Source organism: Corvus cornix, chromosome 4 (genome assembly GCF_000738735.6).
Source record: "Corvus cornix cornix isolate S_Up_H32 chromosome 4, ASM73873v5, whole genome shotgun sequence".
Lineage (NCBI taxonomy): Eukaryota > Metazoa > Chordata > Aves > Passeriformes > Corvidae > Corvus > Corvus cornix.
Window position 1 is genome coordinate 4,420,753 of NC_046334.1, and position 16,665 is coordinate 4,437,417.

A 16,665-nucleotide genomic window follows, 5' to 3' on the forward strand; every position below is an offset into this window, starting at 1 on the left:
TGAAAATGTTTTTATTTTAATCTAGAATAAAAGTGTGCACTTTCCTCTGAGAAGCAAGTACAACAGGCTTACCAAAGTGGCTCGTTTCTTGCAAGAAAATCCTTCTTGTTTACTCTGTAATATATTGCACCATTACCTTCATCAAGCAAATTACTCCATTATTGAGGATGCCACTATGGTGAGTTACCTGGGAAAACCGGAAATATCTCAGTCCTTTAGTTTCAGATGCACCAATTCTAATGTCTTAATTTTGGCAACAGTTTAAGGAAGGTTATCAAACAAGAAAATACAATTCAAATTCATATGCACCTTTAAATTGCTAAGTATTGTTTCTCTCGTTTCATTTTCTTTGGCATCTGCCATTTTTGTTATGGCCTATATATATGCATAATGTTTATCAAACTATTTTATTAGTAAATACATGAGAGATCATAAACCAAAAAGGCATGCCTTTAAAACTGTATATGGCTTTTAAAATCAGATTTCCTTCCCTCTCTATTATATTTCAATAGCCTTTTTATAAGATTTCATTTTTCATGGTTTTAAAATTGAATAAATCTCAGTTCTTGAGGCAAGTGCATGAACTGGTTAGCTTATTCCAAACTCTCTCCTTGGAACTAGTTTTCATGTCTTCTAGAAACAATGGGATAATGCAGACAGTTTAAGGAAGGAACTAGAATTGTACAAACTTCAGGGCTTAAGAATCAAATCTTTCGTGATGGCTTTAGAATGTAAATGTCTAGATTGTAGTGGAAATAGTTATTTGAACAAACATCAGGCATAAGAAGGAGTGTTTATTCCTGATTTTGTGTCGTTTTCATAATCCAATTCCACAGCTGTCAGATTTAAACACTTTGGTTTGCAGCATATTCAGCTGAGAGCCAGTGATCAGGAACAGCACAGTTTGTGGCACAAATAGCACAGTTTGATTTGTGGTCAAAATAACAAGCTTTTGTTTTCTTTTGGACAATTCAGTGGTGTAATCAAAACAATCCCTATATTTGGCCTGAAATTTATGTTCTTAAAATACTGCTTATGAACAATGGATAAAATATAATCTTTTTAATTTCAGTTCTGTTTGTACAGAGTTGTTATGAATCTTAGCCCGTAGTTCAGAGCCTTAAAATTACTCAAGTACTTTTAGCTTCATATTTAATAAACCTGCTTCCTGTCTATTTTTGGCCCCTTGGGCTAGATCCTCAGGTCATGTAGATAAATGTATTTACTGTGTTCAATAAAGCTGTGATTTTTATCTCTCAGCTTTTTGGCTTCTTGCTTGATGTGTTGTGGTGCCAGCATGTTTGTCATAAGCCTCTTAAGCACAGAGATTTAAGAGAGCTTTGACTTCTTCTCCCCTCCAATTTACTTCAAAATGCTGTGATATGAATTTTTAATTTTTAAAATTTTTTTATTTAAAGAGTGTTGGCCTTCCTGCCTTAGTGACCCTTAAGAAAGGTCTGGTTGCCTTAGCAAGGCAGTGGATGAAATTCATTGTGGTAACCCCAGCCTTTAAAGGAGTCAGCTTGCACAGACCAACCCAGCCAATGAAACTGCAGCCAAATGCCTGCCATGAGCATGAGGATGGCCTTGGACTGGACAATGGAGGGGGTCTTCAGAGTGACACGAGTGCTGATGGAGCAGAGTTTGAATTTGATGCAGGTATTTTTGTGTTACTGTCTCCATAAAAAGTCATAGGGACAAGTAGCTCCTCTCAGAGCATTTGTATCATCTTTAGTTTTAATGCTTGAACACATTATAGTCTCCTTTTTTAGAATTATCAGGCTTCTTTTTTTATATCACCTTCCTTCCAAAGCTGCTGCTAACAATGGTAATTATAGTATTACAATAATTAGTGCTTGTTCAGGGAAAAACAAAATAGGAGACCTGTCTTTTTTCACATCTTTTGTCTTGTTATTTCCTGCACAAAATTAATCAACTTAATGATTTTCTACCTTGCAGTTAAAAGGCAGGCAGCAGTTACCAGCTATAAGAGAGTGAACCCAAAGATGTTTGTGTGTGAAACTTGTTTGTAATCATACAGTGTAACAGAAATTTTTGCCCCCTTCTCTAAAATATCTGTTTTGGTTGAGCAGAAGCACTTTGGATTATTAAACAAAACCCAGCAGACCCATGTCTGAGGTGTTCTTATTTGTAAATCAGACAGCTCTGTGTAGGTGTGTGTCAGCACTTGGAAGTTCATGACCACCTGTAGATAAATACACCTGATAATAGATAATCTTGGTTATCCAAATGTATCTAAATGAGGAAAACTGTTTCCTTGGGTGCAGCTACTGTGAGCGAGCACACGATGCTCCTGGAAGGAACAGCCAATCGCCCTCCCCCTGCCAGCGCTTCCTCCGGGCCTGTCACTGGTGCTGAGATCATGAGGAAGTTGTCCAAGACTCACACTCACAGTGATTCTGTGCTGAAAATAAAGGTAAGTGTGCAGGGCTGGGCACCTGGGCAAAGTGGGCTGTAGCTGGCCTCTTCAGAAGGGATTCCATAGCTGCAGATAATAAATGCATGCAAAAAGTAACTATAACACAGGGAGGGTCTGCTCCTGACCCTACAAAAGGGATGCTCCATCAGTTGGCCTATATTCTACATCTGTTCTTTATTGTTTCCCTTGCCAATTAACTTCATGTGCATCCTTCATTTAAGGATGTGCCTTTACCTTTATAGGCTTTGATCTTTTATTTATGGCAGCAGAAACGAGGATTTAACTATCATGATACAAAATCTAAGACTGGCAAAGCTCTCCAGTAACTTGTAGTAAAATTACTGTGTTCCAACCTCATATCCAGACCAGAGGTTGCTTCCTTTTTGCAGTTTGCACAGCACTTCATTCATTTCTTCTGCACACAGGGCATTCATCCATATCATTCCTTGAGTTACACCAGTGGAGATACAGCTACAGATTCACCAGTGCACGTTGGCCGCTCCGGAATGGGAGTCAGGGAAAGTCCAAGGAAAGAAAGTCTGCTCAGCTATCTGACTGGGAGTTTTCCTAGCCTGCACAATCTTTTGGAAGGGACTCCTCAAAGAAGTACAGCTGCAGTTAAAAGTAGCTCTTTAACAAGAACAGGTATGATGTAGCATAAGTAAGCCAGAGGGAGAATTGCAAGTGCATCAGGTTGGGAAAAGAAATTGCAACTAACAGAATAAATAAAATATTTTTCCTTTTCTTAGTCTTGATTTTACTTAGCTTCAATTTATGAGTCTTTTTGAATAAATAAGGTCATTTTTTCTTGACCTTGTAAGTAGCTCAAAAAGGCTAATATTTCAATAACTTAGTTTACTATTGCGTATGATAATTTGCAGATATTTAATAATGGTCTTAGGAACAAAAATTTGAGAAATTTGAAACATTGAAATGTTCATGCTCTGTATTATTTTTCAGAGTGTATTGTTATTGGGTTTTCTTTATATGTAAATTAAATACTGTATATGATACTGTATTTTCTCTAAAACCTCTCTCCTTTGCTGTCAGGGACTAAGATATTGTTCAGAAAAAGAGGTATTTTGGTTTCTTAATGACTCCTTTCCTCTAACTAATGGTAGAGATGAGCAAATGCAAAGCCATGTGTAGTGCAACATCCATTAGTGCCACGTGTAAGTTCTGTGGTAGCACTTGTAGTGCTGTTTGACACATATTTTAGTGGAATAAACCTTGAGAATTAGGCTTATTTTTATAGTAAATTGGTGTTGCCAGTGAAATTGTGCCATGTTCCTTGTTTTTTGTTGATTTTGATGGAACAAATGCTGCAGCTTCTGCTTTATGTGCACAGGAAATACTGTGGCCACAGACATGTTGTCTGAACACCCTTTGCTGTCTGAGCCCTCCTCTGTGAGTTTCTATAACTGGATGTCCAATGCTGTGGGCAACAGGGGGAGTGTCGTACAGGAAAGTCCAGCCACCAAGTCTGGACACAACAGCCTTCCAACAGGTATTGCTAATTTGCAGCTGAGTTTGAGATGGTTCTGGGTTGGCTGTGCCTGTGTTTGCCATATTCTGACTGAAAGTAATTGAGAGTGTGACTTAAATTCAACAGAACTTAATTGATTGAAAATAGTATTTGTGGGACTTCCCAGCAAACTGGAAAATGAAAAGATAGGATTTAAGCAAAACTGTTGTTTTAATTTCCCTCACCCTGCCTCCAAAGTTCAGCTTTTTTTTTTACATTTGGGACTGTCAGTGTAGCTGCCAAAACCATGTGTAGCTGCCAAAAGTTAAGCCATAAAGTCATTTTCTGTTGCTGAGTTCCTTCGATTCTGTTGGCTATTTTTGATCCAATTTGCATATCCTTATTTTGTAATGTGTGCATTGGAATCCTTGCTCTTTCTCAGTTCAATTTTGAGACTAAACATAAACATCTATTTTGAGAGTGACTTAGGAATGGGACGTGGTTAACTGGTGTAAGGGAATGGAGAAAAATCTATATTTCTGAAAGTCTTAGATGTATTAAAGAAACAGATGTGTAACAATTTATTGCAGCCTTATTATTTTTCTTGCCAGCCTGTCATCATTCAGACTTTTCAAATGTGGGTCTTAATTTTCTTTTTCACTAACACTATACTTGAATCTTTTTGTATTAACACTCCTTCAGCTGTCCTATATTAATCTTAGGCACAATAAGTTGTTTTAGTTTGTTTTTAATATTGAACCAGTAGTCTGATCCTACAAACATCATGGTGCTGTACATATTGCTGAACTATTGTGGCTCCTTTATAAACTGGAATGTGTTTCTCTGCTGCAAGACTCTTTCCAAATTTGAGTTGGACAACCTCTACCAGTTCCAGCAGTATCAGGCTGTTTCTTTATCCTGAATGCCACCTTTGTGAGGTTACAGACCTCAATGTGGCTTGTGTATCCATATAATTAATGTTGCTGAATTAATAGAGTCGGTGATGGTAAGATTTGCTGTGGTGTTAGTGTTCCATGGGTATTTATTTTTCAGGTGTGGCACCCAATCTTCCTACTATCCCCTCTGCTTCAGACTTCAACACAGTTCTGTCCAGTGACCAGAACACCCTGGATGGCACCCACTCTCAGCACAGCACCAGCCAGGATGATATTGCAGGTGTGGAAGAGGGCAACCAGGGCTTTCCTGCTGTCCAGCTGGCAGATGCACAGGTAAGTGGGGTTGCACATCACCAAATGATGAGTAAGAATATGGAAAATATCAAGGTCTTCATAACTGAATAACTGGGTTTTGTTTTGTAGGTTGTTTTCAAACCTCTGCTAAGTTACACGGGAATTCAGTCGCAGGATGCGATGCCCCTGTGCTACAGGATGTACTTTGGAGAGTACCTCTCTTTCTCAGGAACTCTGGACTGCCTCAGAGCAGATATTGTTGATTCAGACACGGCAAAGGAAAGGAAAAGCAAGCGAGCCCGAAGGTGTGCCCTGAGAGATTTTAAAATACGTGTATTGGTTAAAGAGCAGAAATTAGGCTTTACATGACAACATATTTCCAAAGCACTTTAAAGGGCTGCTCCTTATCCTATTATTCTTTTAATCTTTCATTTTGTCTTCCTGTTAAAATATTTTTAAAAATCTTCCTATGGAATGGTTTGGGAATTCTATTTGACTCTCAGCTGCCTTTGAAAATTGGAGACTGGGGAAGGGAGAGAGCTGGTGGGAATAATAGTGGGGGGGAATTTGAGTGGCTCTGCAATGGTGTTTAATAATTAATCCTGTAAATAATGATGTGGCTTTTTGTGAAAATGCTGAATCTTCCCCCAGACCAATTTTGGGCAAAGCTTTAGGATATAATGCAATGATTGCATGCCAAACTAGCTTTCATAGAAGTGGATGATTGCTATGTTAGTAGCACACAGTATGAAATTGTAAAAGTTCATTTTATTGTATTTAGGACTGTGGTAAAAAGGTGATATCCTAAGGGAAGTAAAAGGCTGGATTCAGTAAATTAGATGTAGGCTGTATAAAAAAATGTATTTGACTCTCACTCTCATAAAAAGAAACAAAGTCGTAACTTGTACCTTTCCTTTCCTTAGGCAAGGAGCTGTCAATCTTCCTCCTCTGGAATTCAAACCAGCTCTGATGTTAGAGACTTTCAGCATTAGTGCTGTGGTGATGGAGAAATCCATGTGCACCCCTCACAACTCCGCCAACGCCCTCTCCTTCCATGACTTGAACAAGCGCTATTACAACACCTTCCACTGTAATTTCACCATTTCCTGCCAGTCCATCAGCCAGCACGTGGACATGGCCCTGGTGCGGCTCATCCATCAGTTCAGCACCATGATTGACGATATCAAGGCCACACAGACAGACATCAAACTGAGCAGGTACACGGCTGGCTCGGCCTCCCCGACCCCCACCTTCAAAACCCGCAAGCACAGGGACTTCCGCTCCTCGGATTTCAGCCGCAGCTCCCGAGGGAGCCTCAACGGAGGCACCAGGGTGAACAACACCAAGAACAAGCGAACAAACAACGACAACAACAAGAAAGAGTCTCGGAACAAGAATTCCCTGGGGAGGTCAGAGCGAAGGACTTCCAAAGTGTCCAGGAAAGGCTCCAAAGATGTGGTTGACCACGTGGCGATCCATATGGATGACTCTGACTCCATTACCGTGTCGGAACAGAGCGAACCCTCTGCAGAGTGCTGGCAGAATATGTATAAACTACTGAACTTCTATTCACTCATTTCTGATCCAACTGGCATCTTAGAAAAGTCTTCTGAAACTTTTGGGCCAACAGGTAAACGTGAATCCAAATAATTGTGTGTGTGTGCTTTTGCTCAAATGTGGCATTCTAGAGCTTGGTCACAAGATGGTTTTTGAAAGTTGCCCACCACATCCAACTTGGATCAGAGGGGCAAGTGGTGAGGATGGAGGTGAGCTTTTGATTAGTTCACCAAGATGACATACAAAAGAAAAGCTTAATTTTTCTCACTAACTGTGTAGTGTGGATTGAGTTTGTTCCTTCTGAGGTGCTGTTTTGTGTTCAAGGGGCTACCAGAAATGCTGTTTATTATCATTCTGTGAAAATGTGCCAGCATGTACATAAGCCACTTAGAGGGAGACAATTTCTGCCTTGAGAATGACTGACAGTAAGAAGAAAAAAAGGGAGCCTTGAGAGCAGGAAAGGTGAAATACTGATTTTGGTGAAGTCCCACAGAGATTACAGGTGGTTTTGCTATAATTTCACCTAAAACTTTGAGATCTGATGTAATTATTGCTATTTCCAATGTATTTCAACACAGCAGAGTAAATTTGAGAGCTGACTAGTGTGATTCTTTTTGTTGCTGAACTTAGGTTGCTGTAAATATGCAGGGGATGGTATAGTTGCTGTATTAGCCATATTTTCCTTGGACTTCTTTTAATTAAAGAATAAAAAACTGAGGAAGTGTTAGATGAGAACTTGTATTAAATAGATACCAGTGTCTTTCATGCATGGAATATCATATCCACAGTTATGATATCTGCACAAAATGTAAATTTTCTTACATTGCTTTTAGGCTCTTGAGTGTTGAAAAGGAAAACTTGCTCATCCAAAACAGAATTATTAGAACCTTTGCCTGTGGAATGATCAAAAAATAAACAGGACAATTGGAAACTGTCAGGGCATTTTTCTGGTATAACAATAAAATTAGATAATTACAAATATTTATATAAGGAACATAAGAGCATATCTTTGAATAATAGTGAAACCACATCACTCATTATTGTCTTCATTGTGTCTTGGATTTGGTTCAGTTGCAATGGTATTAGGGTGGAGTGAGCGAGGCACAGATAATTTTCCTGAGGAGTTTTGTTGACATGCAAGATACGTGAGCCTTGGTTTCAAATACAAATATATATGGGATATGCCAAGGATTTATTACAAATAAACCCTTAAATAACTGCTGGTGTCTCTGTAGGTGTTCGAAGCCCCACTGAGCCTGCCTGCAGGGTGGTGTTTGAGAACGAGCAGGACAACGGGCGGAAGCGCAGCCTGGTGACCTCGGAGCCACAGCACGTGACCCTCATCGTCTTTGGGATAGGGATGGTGAACAGAACCCACCTGGAGGCTGACATTGGTGGCCTCACCATGGAATCCGAGCTGAAAAGAATCCATGGCAGCTTCACCCTGAAAGAAAAAATGAAAGGTGGGATGAGTTAAAAGTGTTCTCCATAGTGAAATTCGCTGGCAGTTTCACATGTTCGTGTGCGTGTGTGATGTGTGTGTGTAATATAATAATATTCAACAAGTTCTTTTAAAAACTATTACGAGGATGCTGAAGGATTTTAAAAGGATGCAAGATTTTCTGGAAGCGCCATGGAGGAAATTCTCTTAGAAGATAGTAATTCATTTCTAAAAGCTTTCTTCTTGTTACAATTTACAGTTGACATCCTTTAATGTGACTGCTAAAGCTGTAATTTTTCAGTTATTTTTCTGCTGCAATATTTTTAAAAGCAGTAGGCATACCTGACGTATTTTATTGACTGAAATGCTGTCATATATCTTTTTTTCCTAAAGATGTGCTACATCAAAAGATGACTGAGACATGTGCCACTGCTCACATAGGAGGTGTCAATATCGTCCTGCTGGAGGGAATTACCCCAAATATCCAGTAAGTAGGAAGTCTCACAATTTAAAATTGTTCAAGTGCATAGAAGTGGTATAAGTTGTGTATTTTCCCTCTTGTGCTTCTAATTGCTTTTTGGAACTTACAGGTTCAAACCATACAAGATTTTTAGGGAGTAGTTAATCTACTGATGCTGATTATTCCTGTTTAAGATCTATAGTGTTTCTTTAATAGATACATTTTTCAATTCTCATAATGCATCATTCTTTGTTCTCTCATGTTATTTTTACAGTTCTAATATCCCTTCTCCAGCCTTTATATAATTGAAACAACCTGGCAGGGGAGGGGGAGAGAATCATTTCCTGTGCATGAACATCATGAATCACTTGCTCAGCATCCGCATTGTTTTGGGTTTTTTATTTTTGCCAGTTCACAGACTCAAAAAGGCCACGCATTATTTTTCTTTGTAAAGAGCCGCATCTCTTTCTGTTTGAGTTGCAGAACAACAGCTGAACCACGACTCTTTGTAGCACAGATCACCCTCACACAATTTGGGTGTTAGCTGGGTAACCCTCAGTATGTGGACTGGTCTTGGAACCTGACTCTTGTAAGAAAGGGGCTAAATAATGTGACTTGAGTTTCTCTCTCTCCTTTTAACTCTTGGTTAGTGTGGAAGATGCTACATAGAACTTAAAACATATAGAATTTTATAATTTCCTCAGCGAAATTGATTCCAGTAAGTTTTTCAGAGGGATAAATGAAAGTTCCAATCTAAGAGTCACAAAGGGTTTCTGAAGGTGACTGAAGCCCTTCATGTCTGTACATATAGGGAGGGTACAAAAGGAAAGAGGGAAAATAATGATAAATCTTTAAAACAACAAGAGCAAAGAACAAACATGAGTAAACCCAAAACCTTCAACTTGGTAAATTTGAAAATAAATGTCATATTGTGGGTTACAAGTAATTAACTGACTAATTTTGCATGACTGTTTATTCTTTATTTGCTTTGTTTTTGTTTTTCTTGCTTTCTCTTCAATCTTCATCTGTAGACTGGAGGATTTTCCTACATCTCCTACAAGCACAGCCAAACAAGAGTTTCTGTATGTCATATTATTATGTTTAATAGTCTTGGAATTAACTCTGTGTTGTGGACCTAATGGCTGCATTCCTACTATGTGTGATTGTGTAGGCAGATGCTGCTTGAATACATTTTGGTTTAACATCTTGTGTTACCTAGATAAGCTGTTTTTAATGAAGCCTGCTAAATACCTGCCAAAAAAAGCCCTTGTAAATGTTAGCAATATAGTTTTAGGGGCTGCTATTACACTGCACTTACTACTGTAATGTTAAAATGGTTTGACTGGTCCTTAAGTTCTTCAGATCTGGTCCTGTGCTTATTTTAATGAGCTGAAATACTGTTGATAAATGTAAGGGAGCATGCAGGTGAGATTTGCTTTGGAACTGCTGTGCTTGGAGTGATAGTCCCTGTTGTGGTGTCATCATGAACAGGGCCATTCCTTTCTCTCTTTATTTACCTGTGTGCTGGTCCCAGGTCCCAGGCATGCTGCAGATCTGTGTGTGTGGGTGTAGGTTTCCTCTCTGTGTCTGTGTATTCAGTGTTGTGGTAATACAGGATTAACTTTTAAATGTCCTTATACCTCTGGAAGGACTGTAAAGCTGCAAGTGATGTAGGGAGAATAGTGGGATTTGTGTTCCTTTTTGTCTGGTAGCAGCATTAAACCAGTGCATCACTGAGTTGTTGAATTCCCTGCCATGTGATGTGGTCAACAAAAGTATACATTATTAAAGGGATTGGATAAATCCATGTAGGATAGGTCTGGTGGTGAGTCATGAACACAATACAGCCTCTGGCCTAGAAAGTAAATTCCTGATGGCTGAAATTAAAGGAAGGATCATTTATTTACACCTCAGGTATCTGCTGCTGCCTGAGTTTTCAGCTGACTCAGTGTAGTAGTTCCTGTGTGTTACAGGCCTCCTGCTGACTCCCCCCCCCCCCTTTTTACAACATTCCCAAAAATCTGTAGAGTACTGGCCTTGTAGTCAGTTCTATAGCAGGACAAAGACTTTTTGTCACAAATTTGTCTGGAGAGTGATTTTTTTTATGGTATTGATGCAAGAATATAGAATTCTTTCTGGAAGCATTACTGGTATAAAACCTAAATAATGATTAATGATTTTAATTAGATACAACCAGATCTGTTGTAGGCATATCACTGTAGGTAAGCAAACTGCAGATCTTTAATAATAAATGGATAGCCAGACAGTTGTTCCACATTTCATTCTGTCATGGAAGTAGGTTTTTTGTAGGCAAGCAGCAGAGAAATTAATTAGTTGCACGAAATATGAAAATACCTTAGGAGAAAAGCAGAGTTAATTTTGCTGAGGTTTTTTTCTCCTGCAACAGCTGAATTGGTGGAATACTTTTTTAATTAAGGAAGCATTTAAAATGGTTTGAATGTAATAGTATTTTGTGTTACAGATGGGGGTGGAAATGTGTTCTTGATTGGCTTCACAACAGCTGAGTCAGAATGGTAGCAGGAAGATAATAGGAAATAAGCAAACATCAAGAGAAATAATTGTGGTTTTCTTTTAAAGAGGTGGATTAAAACAAGTCTGGCCTTTTCTTAAGTAATGCTTATTTATATAATGTTTTTCTGAAAATTGTTGTGAATTAAGATTTGTTTCCTACATCACATATTTTGAAATAATTTCTACCTGATGGTCTGCCCCAAAGTATTAATTCTGAACTGCTTTAGGTCACTTGCATCTCTTGCATAGCTGTGAAAATCTGAGAATGTTCCTTGAGCTTCAGTCAATTAATTTGCTGTTGATAGGCCAGTGTTTGCATTTCAGTGCTGTATATTTCTTGATTATAAGCAGAAGGGTGATGTCTGTTTTTTTTGGTTTGTATTTCCACATCTGGGTTGCCTTGGGCTTGCTGATATTTTGACATAAGAATAAGAAGAAACATTACCTAGAGAGTGGAGTTCACAGAATATTGTATCTTTCACCACGAGACAGTTTATAGACCAAACTGTTTTTAAACAACTTAAATAGGATACAAAAAGTGGTTTAGCTATACCCCTTGAAATATAGTACTTGAGAAACTTGCATTGGATGTTGCAATTTTATAGTCTATTTTTAAGCCATTTTAGCTGATGTATTGCATCTTGACAACTACATGTCCTTCTCTTTGAGGCTGCAATTCTGTGTTGGCTGCATAAAATACTTCCATTGGGTAACCCTCCAGGAATTGACCATAGGGACATTAATGTGTTATCCCAATATCTTTTTAATAGGAGTTTAATGAACTCTGCTATGCCAAAATTCTGTTATGACATCAAAAATTGTCAGCTTTGTGCAGTTGCAGTTTTATCTTGGGTAACCATTGTGAACCATATCCTTCTCAACATTAAAATAAAGTTTAGATGATGTATTTTGGAATAATATGTTTGAAGTAAACATCAGTATTGATTCACAAATTCATTTATCAGTTGCTATGTATTTAATATTGAGTATTTCCTCCATTGACTTTATTTGGATGCTAAAATCAGATTTTACTAAGTCATTTTACTAAAAGGATGATTCAAGATTATTCCTGAACAGGAGTTGAAATGGAAGGCTCTTTTTTTGTTTCTGTGTGTGTAAATTTGTCTGTCTATGTGCAGCCTGGTGTGTATGCACTGAAATGACCTTACTTTAGGCAAGAATAGCAGTTTTTAACAGGTATTTTTGGTATTTTTGCCATGCATGATGTGTAGTTCCTTTAAGTGTAGCGTAGTTGTTTGTGGCATGTAGTGCATCTGTGTGTAAAGTGAAAGAAAAAGGAATGTGGGTGTAGTTGACAAACAAAATTACTTCGAAGTTCAGCTAACGCCTCAAAACTCAGTTTAACCTACAACTGGGAGGATGTCCAAATGACTGCTGTTCCCTTTTGCTGTCAGAACTGTGGTGAAGTGCAGCATTGCCAAATCGCAGGCCCTGTACAGCGCCCAGAGGGGGCTGAAAACCAACAACGCGGCTGTGGTGAAGGTGGGCGCCATCAGCATCAACATCCCGCAGCACCCGGCCACGCTGCACAGCATGATGGTGCGCAGCTCCCACCAGCTCTCCAAGCAGATCTCCGACCTCATCCGGCAGCCCTCCACCACGTGAGTGCTCCCAAACCCCTCCCACTTCCAGGATTTTGCCACCTCAGGTGTCTGTGGGAGAGCCAGGCAGAATAACAGGAAGGGTTTTCCGCTCTTTGTCTTGGTCCACAGGCCCCAACCAGCCAAAGAAGATGTGGCGACTCCTCTGCCCTCAGAGAAGACTCCAACAAGTATCAATCAAACTCCGGTAGAAACAAATGAATTCCCACAGCTGCCAGAAGGCTTGGAAAAGAAGCCCATAGTGCTGAAGTTCAGTGCCATGATAGATGGGATAGCTATTGGAGCAGCTCTCTTGCCCTCCCTGAAGGCGGAATACAAGATGGGAAGAATGAGGAGTCATGGAATGACAGGTAACAGTTCTCTGGAACTTTAAAAACATTATTGCTTTTAGTTTGCCCTTCCTATAAGCATCCAAAAGCACTCAGTGTTTCTCTTGAATTATAGCTAGAATCTGTTTGAATCTGTTGCCATCAGCTTGAGTTTTTTTTAATGTGGACTTCTCTACAGGGCCACCTGATTGAATTTTCACTGTGGTTGTTACACGCAATTTGCAGGGGCAGAATGCAAGAGCAGGTGAAGACTTACATACATTCATATATAGCCTCCTCTCAGGATGCTTCACTCTGACTGCTGCCATCAGTTTATGATCCTTGATTAATTAATTATGATCTGTACTGCTACTTGAGAATAGTCTTATAAGGTCTCAGTACACCTGAGATGGTTTGTATGACTCCCTTCTCCATTTATTACTGTGGAGCTTTAGTTTACTTTAGAAATTAAGACAACCCAGAATCATGGGGGTAGATATATATAGCTCTTTGGGTCTGTATACCTCAATAACATTTTAAACATTTTAATTTTTTTTTTATTGTTCAAAAAATGTTCTTAAATTTAAGGATAAATAAGAGATTCTTTTGCCAGTTCATGCCTTTTCTTTTCCCGCCTTCCTTTTACAGGTGCCCAAACCAGATTTAATTTTGAGCTTCCAAATCACAGACTGCGCTTCACTTCAAAAGTTTCTGCCACTGACATGTCGACCATTCCTCCTTCGGCCAGTCTCAACCTGCCTCCTGTCACCATGTCAGGGAAATATGTCATGGAAGAGCATGACACTTACTCTGACCAGATCTGGAGCATAGATGAACTCCCTGCCAAGCAAGGCTACTACCTGCAGGGGAACTACCTGCGCTGTGTGGCTGAGGTAGGTGTTCAAGATTCATCTTGATAACTTGCTATTTCCCTTCTCTTACAATTCTGTCTGTGCATCTTCATGTTTTTTTAACAACCTGCCTCCTCCAGAACTCTCAGGTTTACCGGTTGAATCCAAATACTGAAAAATTGGAAGACAATTTTATTGTTGTATAGCTGGTTTATTTTTTTTGGGGGGATTAGACAGCTCCATAAATAGAATAATGACATGACATAGAATCTTAATGATAGAAAACTTTCTGCTCGACACAGAGTGTTCTTTTCACAAGTTCTAGTTGTGTGCCAATTTCCATAGTTAATTTTCCCAGAGAGAAAAGTGCTTAAAACAAGCCTGCCTGCTGGGGAAAAGCAGGGCATTTCTTCTAACTGTAATTCTTTAGTCAGAAAATAGTCTGGCATGTTTGTAATTGAGACTTCTGATGTTTGCAGCTAAAAAAAACCCCTAAAAATCCACTGTTTTTAAAACTAAGTTTTGTTCTAAAATGTTCTATTTCTGCAGGTTGGTTCCTTTGAACATAATCTCACAACTGACCTTTTAAACCATTTAGTGTTTGTGCAAAAAGTGTTCATGAAAGAAGTAAATGAGGTCATACAGAAGGTTTCAGGTAAGCAGAACACGTAAAAGCAGCTTTAAGTAAGATCCTCAAACCTTGTTTGATGGTAACATTAACAGCTCTCAGGATCAGCTCTTTATTTTACAGATACCATCATTTCATGTCTATGATTGCAAGCAGCAGCAGGAAGCAGAGCAGGACTTTGAAATAATAACAGAGGCTCTGGAAATTATTCTAGGTCGATCATAAGCAGGATTTTTTTTGGGAAGCAGGGTTGTATGGCATTCTGGACATCAGTCTCTGTGTCTATCTATGGCATGACCTTGGCTGGGTTACCTTCTATATTCACTTTGATTTAAACACTTTTTGACTTATCCTAAAAGGCTGTTACAGAAATGCAGCTATTTTTTAGTGTAAAGATTCATCAATAGTTGGAAACAACATGGAGAAAGAAAGAATAACAAGTGGTAACTAAGTGAAAGGAATGTCTGTGTGTACATCTACATCTTTTCACGTACCTCTGTGTGTGTGTATATATATTCAGGTATACAAATGCAACAAAAGGACTGTGCAGGTCCACGTGACATGCCCTTGAGGCAGTTAAAAAATGTAGTGGAGAAAATGGAAAATGCTAAATTTCCTGAGGGATAACAAGAAACACCCTGATATTTGTTCCAGCCAAAATACATTAGTATTGGGTAGTAAGAAAATGCTTAGGGGAACAATAATTCTTCTGACAGCTGTCATTATTCTATTAGAACATTTTTTGTAGAGGAGCATACAGTGCTGAAACAGGAAACCCATATTAGCTTTTACAGTGTTCCTTAGACCCTGCATTTCAATCTCCCCTGCATTTTTATGTGAGAAACTTAGGGCCAGTGCTGGTTCTCTGCTTTTCCAGACTATAAATTTGTATTGCAAGTAGCAGCCTGATGGTTTTTGAAATGTGACTGTTGCCTTCCATATTGGGGTAATTCAGCAGGGATATGGTCAGGTCAGCAATCCGTGGGTCTGGGTGCTCAGTGCAGAACAATGGGGGCAGAAATTGGCTTGGTCCTCCTGGCTTGGAGCAAAGTAATTTTTTAAATGGCTTGAAAGTACCAATTAGTGTAATGTGCTACAGTGTTTTTTCTAATTATGGCTTGTGTTGCACTAAAATATCATTTGCATATTATCCTTATATAAAAACTGTGTAAGTGCCAATTACTTGAGGTGAAGTTGTACAGATTGGGAGCTAGTTAATGAACAGACACTCCATAATAATTGCTTCTAGAAGTTGAAGGCAGTGTTGATTAAAAGAAAATTGTCCAGATACAAAATGGAATGATAAAAATTTACTGTTGTTGTTTGGGGTGTTTTTAATCCATGATTTAACTGTCTGTTCTTACCACCAAATAACTGTAATTAGAAGAATTGGCATATTTGGAGAGAATTAATGGCTTAACCTTTTCCAGCAGCAAGCTCTTCCTATACAATACAAGTTGCAATGTAGATAAATCTCAAGGAGAATTAAAGCCAGGATTGCTTCAAGGGCACATAACTTGGGATGAAATGTGCCAGGATGAGGAAGCAAACCCAAAACCAAAATAATTGTAGAATACTCTTTCCTCCTCTCATTGAAAAATACTGATATCATTTCGATTCCTCATTTCATGGAATTTGCATAGTATTTGGTCAAATGTTGAATTTGTATTGTCAGATAAGTAGGAGATACATTGGTGCAGGGGACAAATAACATGTTTTTTGAAAAGTAGGTGTTACTCCTTACAGGCTTTGAGACTTCCTGTGGAAAGTTTCCCAGGAGGGAGGAACATACCACTCTTCCTTCATTCGCAGTAGAGGGCTATTAATAATATGTAAGAAAATGAATCTGCACTGATGTCTTCAATCCTCATTTGTTTTTATAAATCTTCAGCTAGTCACTTTAAAATGAGGCTTCATTCACTGTCACCTCTTTATAGCTATTGGTTTTAAAATGCTTTCTTTGTTAAAACTCTGACTGTGTATATTTAACGTGTACAGGAGGGGAGCAGCCAATACCTCTTTGGAATGAACACGATGGCACAACAGATGGAGATAAACCAAAAATTCTTCTTTACTCATTGAGCCTGCAGTTTAAGGTAATCTTATGATGACAAAACAGTGGTGGGGTTTTTTTTCCCTTTCTCATCATGTCTCTGAAGCAGATGCTCGTA

At 38.8% G+C, this 16,665-nt stretch overlaps 1 protein-coding gene across 11 annotated transcripts in view; it reads left to right on the plus strand.

The window, feature by feature from the left end:
- Nucleotides 1–16,665, plus strand: part of KIAA1109 (KIAA1109 ortholog) — an 88,895-nt gene that overhangs the window by 49,256 nt on the left and 22,974 nt on the right. For 9 of the 11 annotated variants that reach the window (XM_039550305.1, XM_039550295.1, XM_039550296.1 and 6 more), the window contains exons 39-54: nt 26–178; nt 1,419–1,659; nt 2,289–2,437; nt 2,866–3,085; nt 3,789–3,947; nt 4,959–5,134; nt 5,225–5,400; nt 6,019–6,725; nt 7,888–8,115; nt 8,487–8,580; nt 9,585–9,635; nt 12,501–12,707; nt 12,819–13,057; nt 13,664–13,908; nt 14,416–14,521; nt 16,493–16,590. In XM_039550305.1, the coding sequence (XP_039406239.1) occupies nt 26–178; nt 1,419–1,659; nt 2,289–2,437; nt 2,866–3,085; nt 3,789–3,947; nt 4,959–5,134; nt 5,225–5,400; nt 6,019–6,725; nt 7,888–8,115; nt 8,487–8,580; nt 9,585–9,635; nt 12,501–12,707; nt 12,819–13,057; nt 13,664–13,908; nt 14,416–14,521; nt 16,493–16,590 (3,249 nt within the window). The remainder of the gene's footprint in view (nt 1–25; nt 179–1,418; nt 1,660–2,288; nt 2,438–2,865; nt 3,086–3,788; nt 3,948–4,958; nt 5,135–5,224; nt 5,401–6,018; nt 6,726–7,887; nt 8,116–8,486; nt 8,581–9,584; nt 9,636–12,500; nt 12,708–12,818; nt 13,058–13,663; nt 13,909–14,415; nt 14,522–16,492; nt 16,591–16,665) is intronic. The other 2 variants (XM_039550297.1, XM_039550298.1) reach the window with 2 other exon arrangements.